Source organism: Marmota monax, unplaced genomic scaffold, assembly GCF_021218885.2.
Source record: "Marmota monax isolate L192 unplaced genomic scaffold, Marmota_monax_Labrador192_F-V1.1 WCK01_AAM20220418_F8-fsc00023, whole genome shotgun sequence".
Taxonomy (NCBI): domain Eukaryota; kingdom Metazoa; phylum Chordata; class Mammalia; order Rodentia; family Sciuridae; genus Marmota; species Marmota monax.
Window position 1 is genome coordinate 3,435,745 of NW_026692907.1, and position 23,226 is coordinate 3,458,970.

The window sequence follows — 23,226 nt, forward strand, 5'->3', positions numbered from 1 at the left end:
TAGTGCATTATAAATAAATGCATGACTCATTGTGGTATATTTGTACATGAGCATGGCATAATTTGTAGATTTTGTTCCCCAGGACTTTTCTGGGCCCTCCCATTGTCCCTTCTGCTCCATCATCTTAGTTTTACTCTGTGGTCTCTCTTCTGTTTTCATGAGCTTCCTTTTTATTCCTTTCTTTCTCTAGTTCCACATGTGAGAGAGAACATTTAGTTACTCTTGATATCTAGTACCACAGTCCTCCAACTTAGCTCTTCCTGAAGATGCTCTGTTCTAGGCTGGGCACGGTGGTGCACACCTGGGATCCCAGCAGCTCAGGAGGCCGAGGCAGGAGGATCACAAGTTCAAAGCCAGCCTCAGCAACTTAGTAAGGCGCTAAGCAACTCAGTGAGACCCTGTCTCTAAATATAAATAAATAAAAAGGGCTGGGGATGTGGCTCAGTGGTAAAGTGCCCCTGGGTTCAGTCTCCAGTACGAAACAACAACAACAACAACAACAAAACCTCTGTTTTAAGTGCTCTGCTTTTCCATATAAACTCTAGGAACAACTTGTCAAATTCCACAAAGTAAAATAGAATGACAACCAGCTGGGATTTTCTTTGGGATTCCATTAAACCCATATATATAGTGTCCTCTATATAGTGCTGTTTCCAAGCCCCAGTCCTTTCATATGTAAAGTGATGACTTGGGTGTCTGTGTGTCTTCTGCTTGTGTCCTTTGTCCTGCTGATCCTGTTTCTTTTTTCTGTCCTTTTTTGGCTTTGGGGTGGTTGTTTCTCCTCACTTTCTCTCCTTTCCTTGGTTGGAAGTAATATCCTGTGCTGTCTTTTATTTGTAGAAGTTTGTTTTGCAGTTCTGGGGAGGAGCCCAGGGCCTGGAGCATGTTAGCCACACACTATACTGAGCCACCCAGCACCTCTGTGCTCTTTTAGTGATTCTGTAGAGAAGCTTTAATGTACAGGTTGAATAAAAGTGTCCAGTTTACCCAATACAAATATCCTTCTCCCAGAGAGTTTAAGATTTAGGAACACGTTAATCCCATTTAATTCACTCCCCCCAATTTATATGCTATTGCAGTAAGACATTTTAATTCTAAGTTCTTAAATTCATAAACCTTATTTATTTTATATAGTTCACATTCTTCTATTTACTCAAATATTAACCTCCTTCAGTTGCTTCTTTATTTATTGTTGTCTCAGACCTTCTATTTGGGATTAATTTTCTCTGGCCTGAAGGATACCCTTTAGAATTTCCTTTGGTGAATTCTGCTGATAGTAATCTCAACTTTTATCTTAAAATGTCTATTTTTCTTGATATTCGAAATTTCCTTAATTTGGCGAGTGGAATACCCTTCAAGTAAGTGTTCCTGTTCTCTTGAAATATCCCGCTTTCTTCCTTGTTTTCTGATACAAGATATCCCAGGCGCATCCTGGGCTCCCCTGCCCAAGTCTTGCAATCAGCCGTTTCTGCAGGGAGCCCCGTTGGTGGCAGTGGTTGGAAGCCAAGTCTTGATTGATTGAGTGATTGGAAGCCAAGGTCTTGGCCCCAGCGAGGTCCGCGTTCGGTTCTCCCCATTGGCGCCTTCCTCTGGCAGCCTCTGGCGGTTGCAGCCAAGGTGCCCCAGAGTTCCAGCTCTCACAGGTTCTGGTTCTTGATCTCAGAATTCTGAGAGAGACCTGCTGACCTTCAGTGTCCCCTCAGCACCCATAAGTAAAGGACCATAACTAGCCCTGCTCACCTAAGTACCCGCCCCTGAAGCAATCACTGGGGCTCTTCTTGGCCACGTTTGGGTTCAGGGCCTCCCCCCCCCCCACCCCCGCTAGCTGAAGAAGGGGTGATGGGCGGGGCTTCCAGCGTTCTGGGGGACTCAGTCGCTGGAACACCCACCGGAAGAGCCCAGGGAAAAGGGGGGCCCTTCACCCCGCAAAAAGTGAGAGAATTGGGGGCTGAGCAGTAGCAGGTGCCTAGTGAAACAAATAAGTGGTCACTTATAAATTGGGTAACTAGGAGGCCGCACCGAGGGGCCAGTGGGCCCTCATTTGGCCCAAGGGTCAGGAGAGGCATCTCTGAGGAGTGGCAGGCAAAGACCAGAAGGAAGGGACCCAGGAGGGACAAGGGGGAATGGCAGGGGAGTGACTGGGCAGTGGAAACGACCTGTGTCAGGGCCTTGGGGTACACTTGTCCAGGACTGGAGGAGGCCAGGGTGGGAGAGCAGTGGGAGATGAAGTTGGGAAGTGGAGGGGGAGGGCCCTGGCAATGGTGATGGCTTCCTGCTTAATGGAATGTGGCTCCACTGAAGGGCTTCAGGGAGGGGAGGTGACCTGAGCTGATTTATACTTTAGGCTCAGCTTGCTGGGGGAGTGAGGGTTGGGGGTGTCGGGTGGGAAGGGACTCTGGCACCCTGAGTCCCCCTATGTTCTATCTGCTTCTCTTCTCATGGAAACGCGACATGCAGAAATCTTTGATAAAGTGACCTCAAATCTGAGGAAGGTGCCAGAGAACAGAGAAGATGACAACAAACCGGCACTGGTATGCCTCTGCTTCACTCCTAGCCACTTTCCTGGGGCACCCCTCCCCACCACCCAGCTTCCTGTTCCTTGGTGGCGTTTCTTCCTCTCATGTAACATGTGCCTCTTCACCCCTGTTTCTTGTTCATCTCCTCCATTAGAATGAGTCTTCCACAAGTCAGAGATGTCTGTCTTACAGAAGCATTTTCAGCATTTAGAGCAGTGCGTGGTACCTTAGCAGGTGCGCTATGAAAGTTTTTAAGGACACAGTCATTTCCCAGTTTAGGTCTGGGCCACGCAGCAGGCGTTGGAAGCAGAGCATTTGCAGGACCTGGTGAGGGCCAGTTGGGCAGAATGGACAAGCTGGTGGACATGAAGGTGGCACTCGAGTGTGAGCAAGATCAGCTTGTGGATGGGGTCTGAAGTCAGGGGATCCACCCAGGCCGGGCCTGGCCAGCTCCAGCCCTTAGGCAGTGTGGGTGAGGGCAGGGAGAAGGTGACAGGAGCACGAGGCCCTGTATTTAGGGAACAGTCATCCTCATCCTTCTTGTCATCTGCCTTACTCTTGCCCTTCCCTCTTCTCACACCCTGAACTCCTTCTCGACTCTTTGTCTTTGCCCTTTCCATTGATAGAAGTGGAAAAGAACTCTGGGCCATCTTTACCCTGCCACCATCTCCATTCTTTTTTTTCTTTACTATTTGAAATTTATTTACTTATTTCATGGCTAGCTTCTCTTCTTCACCTTTAAGATAGGGTAAGCAATAGGTTACTTGGAGGTAGGTTCCTGTGTTCCCTCTGTCATGCAGCAGAGTGCCCTAATTTGACTGGTATGTTCTAGAAGGTTCCTAAGTGTTGGGGGAATTTCAGGTTGGATGCCGAGACCTTTTCTGTCTCTCCCTGTCTTTTCCTCTCATTTCTGATCTCCAAAAGCTGGCCTTCAGGATTACCCTTCCCATCCCCATTACCAAGATTTTTCTCCAGTTTTCACCCCACTCCACCGCAAGTCCTCCCTGCCCCTGCCTAGGGGTGGGGGGAGCTTGTCATTTCTGTTGAGCTGATGCTGGGAACTGGCTTTTCAAGGTGCTGGGTGTCAGCAGATGCTCTATGCACCCCCAAGGGCTGGCTTCATTGGGGCTTCCCCTGTGGTTCTGTTCCAAGGTTGAGAACGTCAAGGCCATTCCGAAGGGCCAGGACTTGCTGGAAGGGGAAGGAAAGAAGAAGTCCATGATGAAGAAGATGATGGTGCGAGGCGGGCCACAGCGGTGTGCGGCACTGGATGGGAAGGGGTGGAATTCCTGAGCCCACCCATTGATGAGACTGGGTGAGGGTGGGTGGGGTGGGAGGAAGATAGGATGAAGGACAGGTCACCTGGACTTGAGCCTTGGCTCCCCTTCTACTTGCCCTCCACCTACCCTGAGGGAGCTTGGGCAGGTTATTTTTCTTCTCTGAGCCAACTCTCCTCATTTTGCAGATGGGGTCACAATGCCCGTGTCTCTGGGAGAATAGTCTAGTGGGCTTTCCCTGCAGAGCCTTGTGCATGGGAAATGGTTATCACTGAATCATTCTTTCCCCAGAAATTCCTCCTGGTGGGCAACTTCAGGATTGCTGAATGCAGTCTCTTCTCTGTTATCCACCAGAATGAGTTGGGCAAGATTAATCACTGAAGTTTATAAAATTATATTTGGCTTTGTGTCCCTTGAAAAAAGAGAGAGAGAAGAGACTAGGGTGTAGCTCAGGAGTCATGTGGTTGTTTAGCATGTGTGAGGCCCTGGGTTCAATCCCCAGCACACTTTCATTTATCTGATATCACTGATCACGAACTGTATGTAGGTGCTACATCAAAAGTGAAAAGTAGAAGATCCTTTTAGAGGATTCCAACCAGCAGCTTTCAGGGGCCATGAGTAGTGTTTTTTGCTTGGGCAGCTCTGTGGGTGAAATAGTCTTCTGTCACTAAGCTGCTGCAGGAACAATTTTACCGAGTTCTCCATGTGGGGTGCAGCAGGTGAGGGCTGGGGGTGTTTGGGGTTTTGAACTGAAGTTTCAGGATAGAGTTTGAGCAGTGAGCTGGCTCTCTGGACCCCTCTGGTGGGGGACTCTGCCCAAGCTGAAGGGCTGTTGCACCTGCTCCCTTGAGGAGGGGTGGCATTGGCTTTGGTGGTCTGTAACCAGGTGTCCTCATTGGCCCTCTGTGGTCCCTGTCCAGAGGCAGATCCAGGATGAGCCGCTGGATTCCCTTTCAAGCTCCGTCCGCCGGCAGGCCATGGAGACCCTGACCCAACTGAGGTGTCCACACCCTACCTCTGGGCTCTGCCTGACTCTCCTGGGCCCTTCCCTGAGCCCCTCCCTGCTCCGAGCCTCCCCCTCTCCCTGGTCCAGTCCTTGCCTGGCTGTCAGCCCTCCACACCCACTCTCCTGGTGCCACCTCATCTCGTCCTCCTGTGGCTTAGACCTCAGCATCCAGGCCTGTGCCAGGGGCCCTCACCCCTGCCCCGCACCTGCAGCCCCTCCCTCATTCCATGCCTCACTTCCTTTTTCCTCCCAGCCACACCCAGCCCATCCTGGGTGTGCGGGAGAGGGCAGAGCTGGTGAACACGTGTGTGCGGAGTGTGTTCTCACTGCCCTCGGTGCAGGCCATGCAGGAGAGAGACGAGGCCAAAGCAGAGGACATCCAGGTGAGGTGCCTGCCCTCCTTCCCAGGTGTGTCCCCAGGACTGTGGGGGGTCTTGGAATGAGCTGTGTCTCTGGACACTTAGTGGACAAGAGAAAGGGCCAGTTCTGGGAGTAGGTCGGAGCCTCTACCCTATGCCTTAGCCATGTGGCCTGGGTCACTCACCTCACCTCCCTTGGCCTGAGTTGGCATTTGATAAATTTGGTGTGTAAATAAAATCACTGCAAAGGCTGCCTCTCCATCTGGAGGCCCTTCACTTCTGGGCCCTGCCCTGAGAGAGGGAAGTGGGCAGATATTGGTATGGCCGGAGGAGGTGGCCAGGGTTGGGGGGCAGGTGCTGAGGACTGAGCCATAAGGAAGCAAGATTGGGGAGCTGGAGCAGACACCTAGAGGAGCAGAACCTCAAGGGGCTCATTTGAGCATCTTTGAAACTTCTGTGAAGTCATCGTGGGAGAAGTAGTGGAAGTGACCTTCAGTCCAGGATGAGTGGGGAGCCAGGTTGGGGGGAAGGTTGAGGAAGAGGGATTCCAGCTCAGGGTGAGGCGTGTTCACCCATCCTCCCCCTCAGCCAGTGTTAGCTGAGTACCTCTCCTTACCCGGCTCAGTGTGGGGACCTCATAGTAGTGCTCGGGGTGGAGGAACATTATCAGAGGTTCACTCAAATAAATGTAAAATCGCTGCCAGCAGGCAGTGCTACACACAGGAAAGTCTTGGTGCTGTAAAGAGCCTGAAATGGGAGACATGGCCTAGAGAGGGTCGGGGTCATGATTCTGGAGCTGAGGTTAAAGAGAACTCAGAACTGAAGGAGGGGGCAGAAGGAAGGGTATTTCAGGCAGAGGGAGCAGCCTGTGCAGAAGCCTGTGGATAGACCGTATAGTGACTGCAAGGACCACAAGCAGGCAGTGTGGCTGGAAACAAAAGTTCAGGGAGGCCAGGCTAGAGAGCAGGGGAAGCCAGCCCATGCACACAGCTGGAGGGCGCTGGGTGTGGAGCTGGGGCCCTCAGAGAAGACCAGAAGGCCAGGCAAGGCATCATTTACAGGCTGGGAAGAGCAGGCGGCCCTGTTGCAGTACCAGGTCTGGCCAGCAGAGGGAAGTTCTGCACAGTAATCAGCAGCAAATGGGAGGGAAGAAGGAGGTAGTTGGCAGTGAAGTTTGCTTGGTGGTTGTGGTGTACCTCAAAGGGCCACTAGCTCCAGGGTGTGTGCAGACTCAAGAAGCCTGGACAGTGACAACCTGGGAGATATACTTGGGGAGCCAGCAGAAGGAAGGGAGGCAAGGAAAGGAGAGCCTTCCCCAAAGTGGCACAAACCCACTGCTTAGCATTATGTGTGTGTGGTTGCTGCAGCCATAGAACAATTCCAGCATTGCTGCATGGTGAGCCAAGGGAGAGACGGCTCCTTTAAGGCAACTTGGAGACTCCATTTGGGTCTTAATCAGAGCAGAGATAATGAAAGTAAGGCTGGCCCTCATTCCTTCCTCCCAACCTGACAGCTCCTTGTTGTGTGACTTTGGACAAGTGTCTCCTCAATTTGAGGATGTAGATATGCAAATCACCAGGCACTCACCTGGCCCATGGCAGAGTCTCAATAAATGCTGGTTCTCTGCTTTCTCCCCCTTTAAGGTAGGAAGTACAAGGATCATAATTACCACTTTGTTGGTAAGGAGACTGGAACCCATGAAGGGGGAGTGATTTGTCCAATATCACACATCAGGCGAGTCTCAGAAGTGGGGCCAGAAAGTGGTTCTCATGGGCCCAACTGCCCCCTCTTTCCTGCCACCAGAGAGGGTGCTAACCCCTAGCAACTGGGTCCCCTCCTGTCCACAGACACTTTACCATCAGACCTTGGATGCTCTACAGACATTGCTTAATGCCCTCTTTATTGAAGACCCCACTCCTGCTGGACTGAAGAGCATCTTGGAGGTGCAGGGAGTGAGGCTGGGGAGGGAGCAGGGAAGGGCAGAGGGAAGTAGGGAATCAGGTCTGAGCAGAGGGAGGCTGGAACAGGAGTGATCTGACCTCAGGATGTCATTTTGGGCCAGCGTTCTGCCTTCCGGTGCTACTCACAGGCCCTGTCCCAGACTCCTGCCACCGCTAACTCTCTCCCCACCCCCCACTCTATGTAGAGCCACCCCACACAGCTCCTGCGATTGCTCCCATAGCTTCCCTCTCTCTGTCTGTCCCTGTCTCTTTCTGCTCTCATGACTCTCCTCCTTTCATCTCTCTCCTCATTGACCTCCTTCCCTCGAGTCAGTGAGTCCTGTTCTCAGCTCCTGGACCCCATCTCTCCCTAAGCCCCACAAGAGGAGGAGGGCTTGGTGAGCTGCCTCTGTGCCCTCTCTGAAGCTCCTGCAGATGGTGCAGGCTGGCCTGTCTGCCCAGGAGCAGGGGTTAGCTGAGTCTTGCCCTGGTCCCCACAGCCCCTAGGGCCCTGGATGAACTCTGGGAAGGCCCACGAGCGAGCGCGAGCTGTGAACAGCAACGTCTCCGTGTTGAACCACACACTCCTGACTCTGCCTTTCTTCGTGAGTGTGGCCGGGAGGGGTGGACGCTCCTAGGGAGACTCTTCCCAGCTCTGAGGGCTCTGCTGTCAGGGCTCTGTTCACCAGTTTCTGTGTAGTATTACTGAACCTGTGAGACTCCGCCCCTGTGATTACGACACCAACAGATGTCCTCGGGGGTTCCCCGCACTGGGGCTCCTACTGGGGAGGCTCATCCTTCGCATTGGGGATCCTGACGAGGAGATTGGCCGGGAGGCGCTGGACGGCATCACCATCCTCTACACTATCCTGCAGCTCCAGAAACGTAAGCCCTGTGGGAGCCCCCAGTGCAGGTCTCCTGGGAGGCCACTCAGCTGGTCTTTGGCTGGAGACAGGCAGTGAGGCCCTGGTGGGAGATGGGAAGACCAGCCCGGGGTCAGATGGCCACTGGAAGCTGGTGTGAAGCCCTAGTTCCCACAGAACCAGGGGACAAAAGCTACCTACAAACAGACCTATTTTGATGTAAATAATCCTTTCTAAGCTTTTCCTCATCCTTCTGTGCTTAATTTGTGACAGTCATTTTCATGTCCCTATAGTACCGTATACACTCAGTCAAGATGGTCCCAACATCTTGTTTTCTTGTCTGTCTTCCCCACTCAAATGTAATCCCATGAGACTAGGGCAGGATTGTATCTTAGTTATCACTGTGTGCCCAAGGCCACATGGTGGGTGCTCTAACAAAGAGTAGGTCCTGTCTTAGGATCTGGAGTGGTGGAAGAATCTAGGGGCGACTCAATTTCAGGGAGCTAGTGATGTGGCATGCATTGTACAAGCCCCAACTCCTCTTTCTTTCTCTAAAGTCCCATTCCGCCCCAGTCCAGGTGACCCTGGCTTGCTCCTCTGGCTTAAGCTCCTCTGGCTCTGAAAGAGTGTCATCGCCTACAAGGACCTCTGGCCCTTCCTAGCTGTTTTGCTTGTCTAGGCTTAGATTTCCTTATCTGTATAAAGATTACAGTAGAATAAAATATACAAGCTTTTGAGGCCTTTCCTAAGAGCTGGGCATCATGGTGCATATTTGTAATCCCAGGGAGGCTGAGACAGGAAGATATCAAGCTTGGGGCCAGGCTGAGCAACTTAGTGAGACCTTGTCTCAAAATAAAAAAGACTAGGAGTATAGCTCAGTGGTAAAGCACCCCCTGAGTTCAAACCTCTGTATTGGGGAGGAAAAAAAGAGTATATGTGAAAACCAGCCCAGTGTCACACACCACATGAGTCCTTTATGAAGTTCAAAGCCAGGAACTCCAGGTAGGGGTTCAGGAATGGCTGCCCTGTGGGGAGCAAGGGGTAACCCTGAGAGGGGTATACAAGAGGGCCTCTGGGATGCTGATTGTGTTCTGCTTCTTGACCTGGGTGCCAGCTACCCTACCTGGGTGTGCTCACTATGTGAAAATAATTAAGCTGCTTATGCAGGATTTGGGTCCTTCCTTCAGTGGCTTTTTTTTTTTTTTAAGAAGTAGTTGGACACAGTACCTTTATTTTGTTTATTTAATTTTATGTGGTGCTGAGGATCGAATCCAGGGCCTTGCACATGCTAGGCGAGAGCTCTACCACTGAACCACAATCCCAACCCCCTTTGGTGGCTTTTAATAAAAAGTTAAGAGCAAAGTCTGGTCAGGCCTCACCTGGAAGGTTCTTCTCTTGCAGGAGCCAGAGATAAGAAAGAGACCAACAAGAAGGAGCTGTACGAGAGCAACAAGCGCTTCCTGGGGCCCTACAACCCTGTCAGCCCATGCCAGAACATCCTGCGTGTGATCGCGGTGACTGCTGCCCGTCACCCCGGGCCTCCCATGGGAGGGAGGGGAGGAGGACAGTGCCACACCCCAAGTGCCAGCTCAGCTTCCCCATAGCTCCAGCCATAGGAGCCCACCTGAGTGCCCCTCCCCCAGCCCATGCCACAACTTCCCTCTCCCTGACACCCAGCCTGAGTGCAGGGCCCATGCACCCCGACTTTTGTAGCTCTTCCCCAGAGGGTTCAGCCCTTGCTGATGTAGGCGGCATGCCCTCTGTAGCGGGTCAGGTAGTCTTTGAGCCTCTGTATGGCTCTGGCTCTACGCTTCAAGGTCTGGAGCTCTCTCTGCACCTTTGTTTCAGGAATTTGGAGACTTCCTGGGGCCCCAGCAGGTAAAGGACCTGTTGCTGGCAGCCCTGGAAGGGCTGAAAGGCGGCTCAGAGGCTCGGGGGAAGGACTCCGGGGAGATGATGCAGCTGGCCTCTGAGGTCACGCTCAGCTCAGTGCTGGAGTGGTACCGCCACAGGGCGCTGGAGGTGGTAAGGCCTCCTGGGGGCAGAGGCGGGTGACCACTGGGGCCTGGGGACTCCCCTCATCCCTTGGCACAGCCTGTCTGACTGTGAGCAGGGTGGGAGGTGGTGGAACCCCCAAGCACTGGGGCAGGGCAGGGGTGGCTTACCACTGTCAGAGAAGCCGGCTCACCTGGTGGGGTGGGGTGCGGAGGTGGGACGCAGCCCCCTCTTCTCTCCCGTGCTGCTCTCCTCTTTCCTTCCTGTCCCCTCCCACCCCTGCCTCTGTTGCTGTCTCCTGTCTCCATCTTCTTTCCTCCTCCCCTCCCGCTCCCCTCCGTGCCTTCTCGGTTTTTCTGATGGACCTTCGTCCTGCCTGCTCATGGCTGTACTCCAGATCCCAGAAATCATGCAGGGCATTTATATGCAGCTGAGCCACATCCAGGAACCTCGGGCCCGTGAGGTGGCCCTGCTGCCCGTCTCCCTCCTGGCCAGCTCCTTCATGACGGAGGTTGTGGTGGCCCTGCTCATGTGTCCCCTCCCGCTGGACAGGTACCAATTGGGAGCGGGTTCTCAGCCACTACACCTCAGAGGGACAAAGTAGCTCCCCCCCAGGCTGGAAGCCCCTTCTACCTAGAGAAACCCCTCGCCCTCCCAGATGGCCCCTGCCCATGACCTGAGGTACTTAGACAACCATTAATCATTTCCTGAGCACTGCTGGGTGTCGTGCTGAGTGCCAGTACATTCTCTTGTTCTCAAAAAAGCTCCATTCTACGGATGAGGAAATTGAGACTCGGGAAGTTTCTTACTCTAGGAGCCCACTGAGCCATCAATAGAAGGAGGACCTAAACTTGGGTCTGACTGACTCTAAGCCCAGAGCTCTTAATGGTGTCATAAGAAGGAGGCCTGCGTGTCCTGATTCTACCTCCAGCAGCTGGTGGTCTTGGGCAGGCTGCTTGCCTTCTTTGGGCTTCAGTTTCCCCCCCAGAAGCAAAAGGAGGAATTGATCCCTATATTTACATCCCAGGTGGGTGGTGTGATGAAGTAATGCGACCAGCTGGGCTGAGCACCTGCTGGGCCTGTAGCTGTGCAGGGAGATGCCCCATGTTCACTGCCTCCAGGGAGCTCTTGTTTTGATGGGCAGAGGGGACGGTGGCCAGATGGTGACTAGTCTGGCTGACCTTGACCTCTCAGCCCAGGAAATGCTCCCACCATGTCTTTGAATAAATAAAACAAGGCAGTGGCTGATCAAAACCCTAGGATGATTTTTTTCTGAGTAAATGTGAAAGAATTATGCAGAGCTGTGCAAACAGCATTTTAGGGTATGCTCTAATAAGGACAGTTGGGGTCATTTGCAGAAGCCAAGGAGATCAGCAGGGGAAGTGAGGACCCAGCCACACATCCTCCCATTAGAATGATCCAGCTCGGGGCTGGGGATGTGGCTCAAGTGGTAGCGCGCTCACCTAGCATGCGTGAGGCACTGGGTTTGATTCTCAGCACCACATAAAAATAAAATAAAGATGTTGTGTCCACCTAAAACTTAAAAATAAATATTAAAAAAAAGAATAGAATGATCCAGCATCTTTCAGATGCACTGATATCAGGGGCCTTCTTCTTGGGACCCCTAAATAGACTGTTTCATATGACTTCCAGGGATCACATGTGATAGCAGAGTCAGACAGGATAGAGGACAAGGCAGAGGCAGGCCAAGCATCTAGGCACGATGTTGAAGGAGGCCCCTCTGCAGGTGCCAAGCCTGCACTTGCATGAGTTCTAGAGTGGGGACCTCCTTGAGTTTTGTGTCCTGGATGCTTGGGTCTGGAAAATGGTCTCTTGGGCCTCCCAGGTAAAGCTCAGGTTTGAGGAAAGGAGTCCCATGGGGAACACCCTGGCTGAAATGGAACCACAGGGACCAGTCTTTTACGCCAACTCTAGAGGCTTCACTTTTGAGGACTCCACAGGGACAATCCCATTAAAGAGTCACTGTTCCCGGCAGCGTCCCCATCATCCCCATCAGTTCTTTTTTTTTTTTCTTTTTTTTTTTATTGGTTGTTCAAAACATTACAAAGCTCTTGACATATCATCTTTCATACTTACTGCTAATTGATAGTTTCAGTCCAGATGCAATTTACCAAGTGGCCATAAAGACCATTTTTACCATAAGTAATGTTGCCTAGCAACATAGTTGACATACTATCTTTATCAGGTTTCCAGGGGAACAAAGCTAGAGAGTGAAGGGAAGGTTCAGATGCTCATGTAGAGGGGGAAAGGGTTTTTGTTAACCCTTTAGCACTCTGTCAACTCCCCATGGCAGGACTTCTGTGGGCTGGTTTCTGCTGCATTCAGGGGTTTCCCCTGCCTGGGGAACTGCCTGCCCAGGGGCAGGAGACATGCTCCCTGGTATTAGGTGATACCTTTGCCTTGGTTCCTGCTCACTGGTGTGAAGGGAGGAGCACCGGCTTTGGAGACATCAGATCTGGTCACTCCTTGCTTCTGTAGCTAGTTAGCTGTATCTTCTTGGATTAGCAATTGTGCCTCTCTGAGCTTCTCTTCTGCTTCTATCAAATGGGAATAACAATGCCTGCTTTGAGGGTCATTGTGAAAATTCAGTTACCCTGCGTGGACTGGATTCTTTTTTGCTTCTGTAGCCCTAGAGATTTACCTAGTCCAGTACATGCTCAATAAATATTTGCTGAAATAGTAAATTGAATATAAAGCACCTGGCGTGGTCACTGGGCACAGGGTTCTCAATCACCATGAGCCTCCTTTCCCTTGGAGAGTGTTTTCTGGACCTTCCTTGCTGGCATTCCCTAACCATCCCCCTCCCCCACCTCAGTAATGGAGCAGAGATGTGGAGGCAATTGATACTGCGCAAGCCCAGCTGTGATGTCCGAGATCTTCTGGATCTGCTCCTGACCAGCTTGAAGGAAAAGCCAGTCACCAAGAAGGGCCGGGCCTCCATTGTGCCCCTGGCGGTGAGGACGCAGCCCACCAGCCCCACCATTCTCTTCTCCCTCCCTCCCTTCTTCCCTCCCGCTGTGTTCAGCTTAAAGGGCTCCGCCCCCCCCCCACCCCCACCCCCCACCAGTGATAATTGGCCTTCCCTGGGCAAGTCCCTGACTCTGGGCTCTTGGTTGTGATCCACTGGATGACACAGTGGTGCCACCTGTGGGGATAGCAGCTTGCAGCAGTGGGAACAGCATAAACTGGAGGTGGGCTGGGTCCTCACCAGCCAGGGTGCGATGGAGGCCTCGCCCTTCTAGGTGATGGGGTTCTCTCTGCCTCTATCACCTTTAACCTTTACCTAGTTCACCACCTGCTCACCTTCCTGCTTCCACTCCTGCCCTGTGATCCCTACCAAAGCATCTTCCAGAATGCACACCTGCTCTTCTCAGCCCCTGCCTTGGCTTCCCATGGCCTCGGAGAACGCCATGGTGCTCCTACCTGGTACCCCTTGCCCATCTTGCCTCCCTTCCCAGGCCTCTTGCTTGCTCTAGTGCAGCCTCACTGGTGTTTGTCAGAACTCCAAACATCCAGCAGTCTTCTGCAACAGGGCCTTTGCACACTCTGTGTCCACTCCTTGGAATGCCCTCCACCAAGCTAACCTCTGCTTATCCCTCAGCTCTCAATGCAAGCATCACCTCCTTGGGGAAGCCTCCCTGTTCTCCCTGACTTGCTCTGATCTGGGCATAGTATACTTTGCTTCACATACTTTATCTTGGAAGAATTTATCCCAGTTGTGATTTGGTAATAGTGGGGGGGGGGCAGCTATTTGGTTAATTTGTGATATGCACAAGCCAGTACCTGTCCTATTTGGCTCACAATGATATCCCCAATGTCAAACACACCAGGCACCTAATAGGTACCCAACTATTGTTGGGGGGGCTGATTTGTTTATTTAATAGGTATTTGTTAGCATCTACTTAGTGCCAGGCACACTGATAAGTTCTGGGGATTCAGCAGCAAGACCTTCCCAGAGACAGCCTGTGCCTTGCCCAAGGTTACACAGCTAGCCAGTGGTGGCACCAGGACCCAAGCCCAGATCTCTGCCCAGTTCTGGGCACCTGTGTTGTGACTGAGGAAGAGGCAGGGAAGGCTATAGCTGGTATCTGAAAACCTGGGTTCAAGTTCTAGCTCTGCCCCTAAGGGGCTGGGTGACTTTGGGCAGCTGCTTCATTCCTCTGAGCCAGTTCTCTTCAACTGCAAAATGGAATCAAGACTGTTTTAATTCTCAGGAGGTAGGAAGGGATCCCTTACCATGAATCTTCCCAGGTCACATGACATCAAACCCTGGACCAAACCTAAAGTCAGGCTGTTCTTACTCTGGGGTGGGACCTGGCTAGAGGTCTGGGGTGGGACCCAGGCTCTCCCTGGCTGGGCCAGGGAAGAGCAAAGACCCAGGTCTAGCCTCCCAGAGCAGAAGTCCAGGCCTTAGGCAGGAGTGCAGGGAAGATGCCTTCTCATGCCACCAGCTCCCACTCCTCCCCCAGGCAGCCAGCGGCCTGTGTGAGCTGCTGTCCGTCAACAGTTGTGTCTGCCGCGTGAGGCGCATCTACCCGCAGCTGCTGCTGGCCCTGCTCATTCAGGTGCATTACCACATCGGCCTCAACCTGCCCGGCCGCGTGGCTCCTCGCAAGGATGCCAAGACCAACACACAGCCGCCTGCCTTCGTACCTGTGCAGTATGTTCTGCCATCTCTCTTGATCCCGCTGTCCCTGGGGGGACAGCAAGACCCTCCACAAGGCTTCAGGGCAGTCCATCAATGGAAAGCTCTGGGACTAGACGAGAAAGCAGAAGCACACTTTTTTTTTTAATAATGTTATTGTATTTTTTTATACCTTTATTTTATTTATTTATTTTTACGTGGTGCTGAGGTCTGGGGTGGGAACCATGCTCTCCCTGGGTTCAAGTTCCAGCTCTTGTGCCTCCCACATGCTAGGCAAGTGCTCCACCACTGAGCCACAACCCCAGCCCCAGAAGCACACTTTATTATTAGAGTTAATACTTCATCCAGCAGCTGTTTTTGAGCAACTGCTCTCTGCGCCCAACACTGCTTAGCACAGGAGCACAGGAAGCTGTCCTCCTCCCCCAGAAGCTCACCATTGAATTTTCTAGACATTATTTGTATTAGGTGCATGTGTAAGGCTCAACCAGTTTAATTTTTAATTATTTATTGGAATAAGTAGTATATGCACATGGATTAAAAAAAAAAAAAAGACCTCACACAGGTACCCATTTTTGCTCCTATCTTATGCCATATCTTAGATCTCATCACACACGGAACTGTCTCATTATTATTATTTTTGGCATGAGGGATGGAACCCAGGGTGCTTAGTCACTGAGCCCCAGCCCCAGTCCTTTTTGTTTTTTGTCACAGGGTCTTGCTAAGTTGCTTAGGGCCTAAGTTGCTGAGGCTGCCCTCAAATTTGTGATTTTCCTGCCTCAATTTCCCAAGTTGCTGGGATTACAGGTATATGCCACTGTGCCTGGCCTGTTGAGGATTTTTCTTATTAATTTGTAAGAGCTCCTTATATATTAAAGAAATTAACTTTTTGTCCTTTGTATTCTAGTTTTTAACTTGATCTGAAATTATTTTATTGTTTTCTGCCATTCAGAAATTTATATATTTTGTACCAGGGATTAAACCCAGGGGCGCTTAACCACTGAGCTACATCCCGAGCCCTTTTTATGTTTTATTTTGAGACAAGATCTCACCAAGTTGCTTAGGGTCTCATTAAGTTGCTGAGGCTGACTTTAAACTCTCAATCCTCCTGCCTCAGCCTCCCAAACTGCTGGGATTACAGGTGTGTGCCGTGGTGCCTGGTTTAACTCTACATGGTGACATGGTGTCATTTGGGGCTGTTACAAGCAAATCTTTGGGACTGGGGTGAAGAGGAAGGGAGATGGGTAGGGTCATTTTTGTCAAAATGTAGGGCCAGATTGAGTAAATAAGAAACAGTGCAGAGGACACACTAGGAATTAATTCTATGTCCAGAAGCTTTGGCCTAAACACATACTCGTCCTGCTGTGTGAGGGAGGGCCAAGAGGGCAGGCCCAGCTGCAGCTGTCTGGACGCACTGAGCTCAGAGCTGTTCCCCTGGACCGTTGCTGGGGAGGTGACCAAAACTACTCTGCAGATGGAGCCACCCAGGAGGGAAGGCCGCTGCAGTGGCGGGGAAGCACTAATCTCCCTTAGCAGAAGGCGCTAATGCTCTAACTTGAAGAGAAAAACCATTTTTCTCCTCTGAATGCAAACCTAAACAACTCAGCTCAGCCACTCCACCAGCACAAGGGGTTCCTGGGGGAGGAAGAAGGGCAGAGACACCTCCCCCACACCCTCCCACTCCCTCCATGGCTGCTAGGGGATGCTCCTGACAGCCCAGGTCCCAAAGAGCCAGCACAAAGGCTCCATGTTTCTGATTCCAAGGGCCCTGGCCTCAGTTGGAGCTCTTTTTTCACAGTGGATTGCTCTACATTTAAAAAATAGTAGAAACACGTTGGGTGCAGGGGTGCATGCCTGTAATCCCAGCAACTCAGGAGGCTGAGACAGGAGGATCATGAGTTCAAAGCCAGCCTCAGCAACTTAGCAAAGCCCTGTCTCTAATAAAATATTAAAAAGGGCTGGAGATGTGGCTTGGCAGTTAAGGACCCCTGGGTTCAATCCCTGGTACCAAGAAAGAAAGAAAGAAAGAAAGAAACATAACAGATGAGGTGGTGCACACCTATAATCCTAGGTACTTGGGAGGCATGAGACAGGAGGATCACAAATTTGAGGCCAGCTTGGGGCAATTTAGTGAGACCCCGTTTCATAAAATAAAAAAGAGGGCTGGGGTGCAGCACATGGCAGAGCATCCCTGTCCCAACCCTGTACTGAAAAGTAAACACACAGAAATGAAAGCAAATTCCTGAGGATGAGGCTCTCCTGATTTCTGACAGGATTTGTTCTGAATCACAAGAACTAGCAGTTCTGTCTCCTGAGCTCCTCAGATCAGTGCATGGTGAACCCTTCAAGCACATGTGTATGTTTTGGAAAACTTTGTGTAAACTTAAACTTTATCCATTCATGTCAGTTTTTATCTTAGTAAAAGTTTGTGTATGCAGTCCTGTGCCTCATAACAAGGTTTTGCTCAATGGTGGGTATACCTAGGAGGTCCCTTAGGATCATGGTGGAGGCCAGGTGTGGAGTAGGCTAGACCATTGAGGTTTGCATAAGCACCACTGTGATGTTTGCACAAGGACAAGGTCAGCCCACAAAGCATTTCTCAGAATATATCCTGTAGTTAAGCTATGACTGACTGTATGAGAACAACTACAGAACCATGCAATGCCAGGCATACGGTAGGAGCTCAATAGATGTCCCCCACAACCAAAGCTCCTTGAGCTTACTCAGGAGCCTAAGAATGCAGAGGCCTGGTCAGTGCCCCGGGGTGTAAAAGGTTCCCAGGGGACTCTGCTGGGCACCCTGATGGTTCTTTCTTTTTATTTTCTTAGTACCAGGGATTGAGTCCAGAGCGCTTAACCTCTAAGCCACATCCATAACCCTTTTTATTTTTTGAGATAGGGTTTCGCTAAGTTGCTTAGAGCCACTCTAAGTTGCTGAGGCTGGTTTTGAACTTGTGACTGTCCTGCCTCAGCCTCCCAAGCAACTGGGATTACAGGCATGGGCCACCCTGCCCAGCGGGGAATCATTTCTTAAATGTCCCAAGGGAGAAAAGGACTCTGTCCTGGACAGGAGACTGAGTGTCCAAGTGATCAGAGAGGACTGACCTGCCAGGGGTCCACCCAGCCATGGGCTTGATGAGGAGTGGAGGAGAGAGAACCAGGTGGCTGGGGAGAGCCTGCTCAACCTCTTCCTGTGGTGCATGAGGCTCGGTGGGAAGAGGGAGGGTGAACACCCCATCTTCCCAGGGAAGGAGATTTGCTTCTGTTTGCTCTCTTGTTCTCCAAGCTAAGTATTTTACGAGCCTCCCTTTGCAGACACACTGCTTACCTGTAACGACATGGGGGAGAAGCTTGTGGGGCAGGCGGCAGCTGATGGTGAGAAAGTGGAGGGCTGAGGGAGGCCTGGCCTGCCAGGGCAAGGGGACTGAGCGCTCGGCCCCCTTGTCTTGGCAGCTGGGTGGTGAAAGTGGTGAAAACCCTGCTGCTGAAGATGGGCTGCTCTTACGAGGCCACCTCCCTGGAGGACCAGGGTGGCTGGGAGCTCATGGGGCAGGCGGAGAACCACCATCGCGGAGGGTCTCTGCTGGCAAGGTGAGCCCGGGGGCCACCTCAGGCAGGGGTGGGTGGAACCTCCAGATCTTCAGACAGACTTGGGTTCCCATCTCTCTGAGCAAGACTCATAGCTCCCTTTGTCAACTCGTCTCTGCAAGGGGCTATTGTCCTCCTTGGCAGGTGGACGACACCAACAGGAAAGGTGGCACTTACTCAGGGAAGTAACCGTGGACATAGTGGCCCCCGGCAGTTCTAGAGCCCGTAGGTTATTTACCAAGAACCTTTTCATAGGAATTTGGTTCCCACACCGATGTGGTGGAAATGATGGTGTCAGAGCATCCGGGAGGGGCTATGGAGACAGTCTGCCTGCATCTGACGCTGAGCCCCTTCCCTGCTGTGTGACCAGGGGCCAATGACTGCCCCTCTGTGTCTCCATCCCCCCTTAGTAGTATGGAAATAGTAAGACCCACTTCTGAGAGTGGAGTGAGGATTAAATAAGGTATTTTTTTTTTTTTAGTTATAGTTGGACACAATACCTTTATTTAATTAATTAATTTATTTATATGTGGTGCTGAACCCAGCACCGCCCCCATGCAAGGTGAGTGCTTTACCGCTGAGCCACAACCCCAGCTCTAAATAAGGTATTTTGAAGAGCTCCTGGCATGTGGTAAGCCCAGCACAGATTAGCTTTTGCTTCCATTCTGGTGCCTGGGACAGGCATTAATATACATTTTGCATAGGAACATGCCTAGCTCCAGAGGGCAGTCATGTGCCCAAGATCACACAGCCATATGTGACTCACTGGTCCTGACCAGAGCTCTCCTCTCAAATACACACAACTTCCTGTGGGTCAGGGGGAGTACCTTGATTTCTGTGATGTGTCTCCTGTAGGAGAACCTACCCAGGAGTGCTCAGGAGGGCACTCTCCCCAGGGTCTTGAGGCACAACTACATTTACTGAGCACCAACTATGTTTAAAAGACCTTGTGGAGAGTTGTTACATGGATGATCTCATTTAGTTCTCTCACCATGACCATTGGAATTACATTATTACTATCCCAGGGTTACATGTGAGTATGCTGAAACCCAGAGAAGTTAAGTGTCTGCTTCAAATCACACAGCTAGTGCTAGGGCCAGAATTTGAACCCAGGCCATCCCACTCCTGTCCCTGTTTTCTGCCTGCCACATTTTCTTGATTTGCTGATTTTTGGAGCATCGTGCATGGGCCTCATACTTGAGCATGCCTTGGGACCATCTCCAGAGCCTGCTGCCCACTGCCCTGAGTTCCTGCTTTGGGAGATCTGGACTAGGACCTGAGAATATGCATTTCTAACAGATTCTCAGGTGTTGCTGATGCTGGGTGGTGGGTGGAGGGGGCACTTTGAGCACCACTAGCTTAGAGTGAGCGAGGCAGCAGGAATGGGGGAGCCCTGGGTTGGGGCTTCAGCTCTGCTGCCTTCCAGCGCTGTGCCCTTGAGCAGCCGAAGCTGTGAAATGGGGATAATAACAGCAACTGCCTTGAAGGTGATGGTGAGGATCAAATCAAGTAGCAAGGTCAAATGGTTTGGCTGCCACCTGGCGCTTAGTGAAAGGACCCTTACTTCCCCTCCTTCCTGTCGCTCCCTCCAGGTGTGGCCCTGTGCAGCTGGGGTCTTTAGCTTGTCTCTTACTGACTGGCTCTGTGCCCTAGGCACACTGCCTTCACTCCAGGCCTCAGTTTCCCCCCCCTGTAAAATGGAGGAGTTAAACTAGTTGCCTCAGAGATCCCACTGGGGAGAGGGCCTGGGAACACAGGAACCCAGATGACCCTGGCTTGGGGGATTTCCAGTGCCATGGTCGAACTCCGGCATGTCCCCTGAGGCAGGAGAGCCTGAAGGGACTGTCCCCCCACCAGGGCCATGGTGCACTACTCCTGCCAGGAGCTGTGCCGCATCCTCTACCTGCTCATCCCGCTCCTGGAGCGAGGCGACGAGAAGCACAAGATCACCGCCACAGCCTTTTTCGTGGAGGTACCAACTGGGACCGGGGCATGGGGTGGGGTTGTCCCGGGCCTCAGTTGACAACAGTAGTTATTTCTCCTGTGCAAACAGTGCTTTACAGAATCCAGAGCCTTTCTAGGGGTATGCTTTCTCAGAATATGAAGACCCTACCGGTCTCCCTCCCTTGCCCACTCCTCTCCCCACACTGCCCCACTGCCCCACTGCCCCAGGCAACCACAACCCTGGCTGCCAGGCATCGAGATGCTGATATGAACTTGATCCCCCCTGGCCTCCCACAGCAACTGCCTTGAAGGGTGATGGTGAGGATCATCATCACACGCATCTTGGTGCATCTGGGAGACAAAGGACACTCAGATATTAACCTGGGGGGCCATAGTGTGACTTGTTTGAAGACGGGGAAGTCCAGGCTGTGGTGGGAGAAGAGGAGACTCGAGGGAGGAGGTGTCAGGAAGGGTTTCCTGGAGAAAGGAACATCTAAGCTGAGCAAGTGTCAGTGGGAGGTGCTGGAGGGGGGTGCTGGGAAGTCAGGGAAAGCCTGAAGGGACAGATCCAGAAGGGGAGAGTCCTTAGCAGCGGTTGCTAGTATCTGTTGAGCACTTACCATCTTCCAGGCATGTGCTAGGAGCTTACATTTACTGCCATGATCCAGTTCATCCTCACAGTAATCCTATGATCACTTTGAAGGAGGAAACTGAGGCACAGATTTCAGTACCTTTCCCAGGGTCCAAGTGGCAGATTCAGAATTCCAAGCCAGACATTTGGGTTCCAGAATCCCCCACTTCTTTTTCCTTTTCTCCCTCTTTCTTAGTTTATTCTTATTGGGATAAAATATATGTATATATATATAAAACATAGTATCTGCTATTCAGCCCTTTTAAGTGCACAGTCATCATCCTGCCTTCATCACCACCGTCCACCTCCAGAACACTTACACTTTTTTTCTTCTCCAACTGAAACTGTATCCATTAAACATTAGCTCCCTCTCCTATTCTCCCCCAGCCCTGGGAACCTCCATTCTTCTCTCTCTCTCTCTCTCTCTCTCTCTCTCTCTCTCTCTCTGTGTCTCTCTCTCTCTCACTCGTATCAGGGATTGAACCCAAGTGTGCTGAACCACTGAGCCACATCCCCAGCCCTTCTTATGTTTTATTTTGAGCTAGGGTCTCACTAGGTTGCTTACAGTCTTGCTAAGTTGTTGAGGCTAGCATCAAACCTGCAATCCTCCTGCCTCAGCCTCCTGAGCCACTGGGATTCCAGGCGTGTGCCACTGTGCCTGGCTCCATTCTACTCTCTCTCCCTATGGGTTTGCCTACTCTAGGTGCTGCATGCAAGGGGGGACTTTGTCCTTCTCTATCTGCCATTTCCCTCCTTGCAGCGGTCTTCACAATTTATCCAGGTGTGGCATGTGAAAGGACTCCTCCCTTTGGATTGCTATCATATGAACACACCACAGGTCGTTTTCCCCTTCATCTGTTGACTGACAATGTAAAGTCCACTCTTCTGGCCACCACACTTTTCTGCCTTTTATGACCTGACAGTTGTCATGCAGGGGAGTCCTGGCTATTACAAGGGTTTATTGCTCAAAGGCAAGAGGCTCAATGTCTGCTTGGATAGTAAGAAGGATAAGGAAGGCTTCCTGGAGGTGGTGACATTTGGGCCTTGACAGGTGAGTAACGTTTGTCAGGTGGACAGGAGGCAGCAGGGGAACTTCTTGCATCTTTCCCCTCTCTGGGTGCACTGTGAGTCTGGAGAAGGGGCCATGTTGTGTTTGCATTCCATCCCCAGGCCCGTCCTAGGAGGGCTCCAGAAAGTGGGGTTTGGATGGGCAAGGGAGTGCCCAAAGGAACACTGCCAGGCCCTGTGGGCATCAGCAGAATGTGTCACCTCCAGGGAGGACAAACCTTGGAGTCAGGAGCCCTGGGCTCCAGCTCCTGCTCAGTTCTACTTCTGATTTCCCTGACTTGGTGATGGAAAGGGAAGGGACCATGTCTTGCAGGCCTACTGTGTGCAGCCTGTTCACGTGTCACCCTGTTGTAGGGACAAACAAGGCAGGGCACCAAAGATAGCAGGAAACAGTTTTATTTGGTTGCAACCAGGTTCTGAGGGTACAGCTTTTGCTGTAATCAATTAATCCCCTGAACCCCCAGTTCAGGTAGTTTCAGAGTTTTATACCCAGCATGTAAGGGGAGGGGCTCAGAAGTTCACAGTCTGCAGAAGTTCACATGAAAGCAGCTTTTTCTTTCACTGTTCTGGGCAAGTAAACTCTTCAAGGACAATACCTGAGAAGCGGGGAGAGCTTCTTCTCCCCTTTCTTTCCTCCCCCTGCCAGCTGTTACCATGGAGCCCATTTGTAACTTACCTTTAAAATGTAGACATCTCTGTGAAGCCCAGCTCAAGGCCAGAGGCCTTGTTTGCACATTTCTTCAAAGTATTATACTGGATATGTTTGTGAAAAACTAGTAAGGGGTGTCCAGCACCTGGAGTGCTGGTATCTTCTCGGCCAGTGGCCAAGTAAACAGGGCGACATGAAAATTGGAAGTTTATCTACATTGGACTCTTTTGCAGAGACTCTTTTGCTGATAGTCCTAAAATCAGCCATGGTGGAGAGGGCTTTTCTGTGGAGAAAGGGGGTGCCACTTCAACCCCATCAGTCTGCACACAACCTTGCAAATAATTGTGGTGCTTATGGTTGAGGGAGGCCAGGGGTAGTTTTCAAGGCCACACATCTCAGGGAGTGCAGAGATTCTGCCCTGGTTGGTCTCTTGGGAGGGGCTTCTCTCTAAGTCTGCTAGTGGCTGACACACAGATTCTTGGGGGAGGGTGTGAAGGTTGGAACTTGGTAGACCTCAGGGGTGTCTCGAGGTCCACTACAAGGTCAGGGACTCCAGATTTTCTGATCCCAGCAATCCTTAGGAGCCCTGAGCACTGGCCCTGCCTCTGGGGCAAGGGTCGTCTTGTGGGCTCAGGCTTTTCCACCTCCCCAGCAAAGGTGCCTGTGCCTATGCCTGCACCCCATAGCCCTCTACCTGTGATTGTCCTTGTGTGTGCTTGCTGCTCCAA

The 23,226-nt window shown here is 51.6% G+C and overlaps 2 protein-coding genes across 2 annotated transcripts in view; both read left to right on the top strand.

The window, feature by feature from the left end:
* Positions 1–2,504, top strand: part of Acot11 (acyl-CoA thioesterase 11) — an 85,689-nt gene extending 83,185 nt beyond the window's left edge. Inside the window, exon 17 of the mRNA XM_046450889.2 lies at positions 2,458–2,504. The gene's annotated coding sequence lies outside the window, so the exon portion shown is untranslated. The remainder of the gene's footprint in view (positions 1–2,457) is intronic.
* Mroh7 (maestro heat like repeat family member 7) overlaps positions 1–23,226 on the top strand; it is a 44,562-nt gene that overhangs the window by 8,000 nt on the left and 13,336 nt on the right. The window contains exons 3-16 of the mRNA XM_046450891.2: positions 2,458–2,531; positions 3,669–3,752; positions 4,714–4,793; positions 5,053–5,182; positions 7,006–7,101; positions 7,599–7,705; positions 7,850–7,983; positions 9,363–9,475; positions 9,810–9,986; positions 10,354–10,508; positions 12,793–12,931; positions 14,447–14,637; positions 18,072–18,209; positions 20,064–20,178. Of these exons, the coding sequence (XP_046306847.1) occupies positions 2,458–2,531; positions 3,669–3,752; positions 4,714–4,793; positions 5,053–5,182; positions 7,006–7,101; positions 7,599–7,705; positions 7,850–7,983; positions 9,363–9,475; positions 9,810–9,986; positions 10,354–10,508; positions 12,793–12,931; positions 14,447–14,637; positions 18,072–18,209; positions 20,064–20,178 (1,733 nt within the window). The remainder of the gene's footprint in view (positions 1–2,457; positions 2,532–3,668; positions 3,753–4,713; positions 4,794–5,052; positions 5,183–7,005; positions 7,102–7,598; positions 7,706–7,849; positions 7,984–9,362; positions 9,476–9,809; positions 9,987–10,353; positions 10,509–12,792; positions 12,932–14,446; positions 14,638–18,071; positions 18,210–20,063; positions 20,179–23,226) is intronic.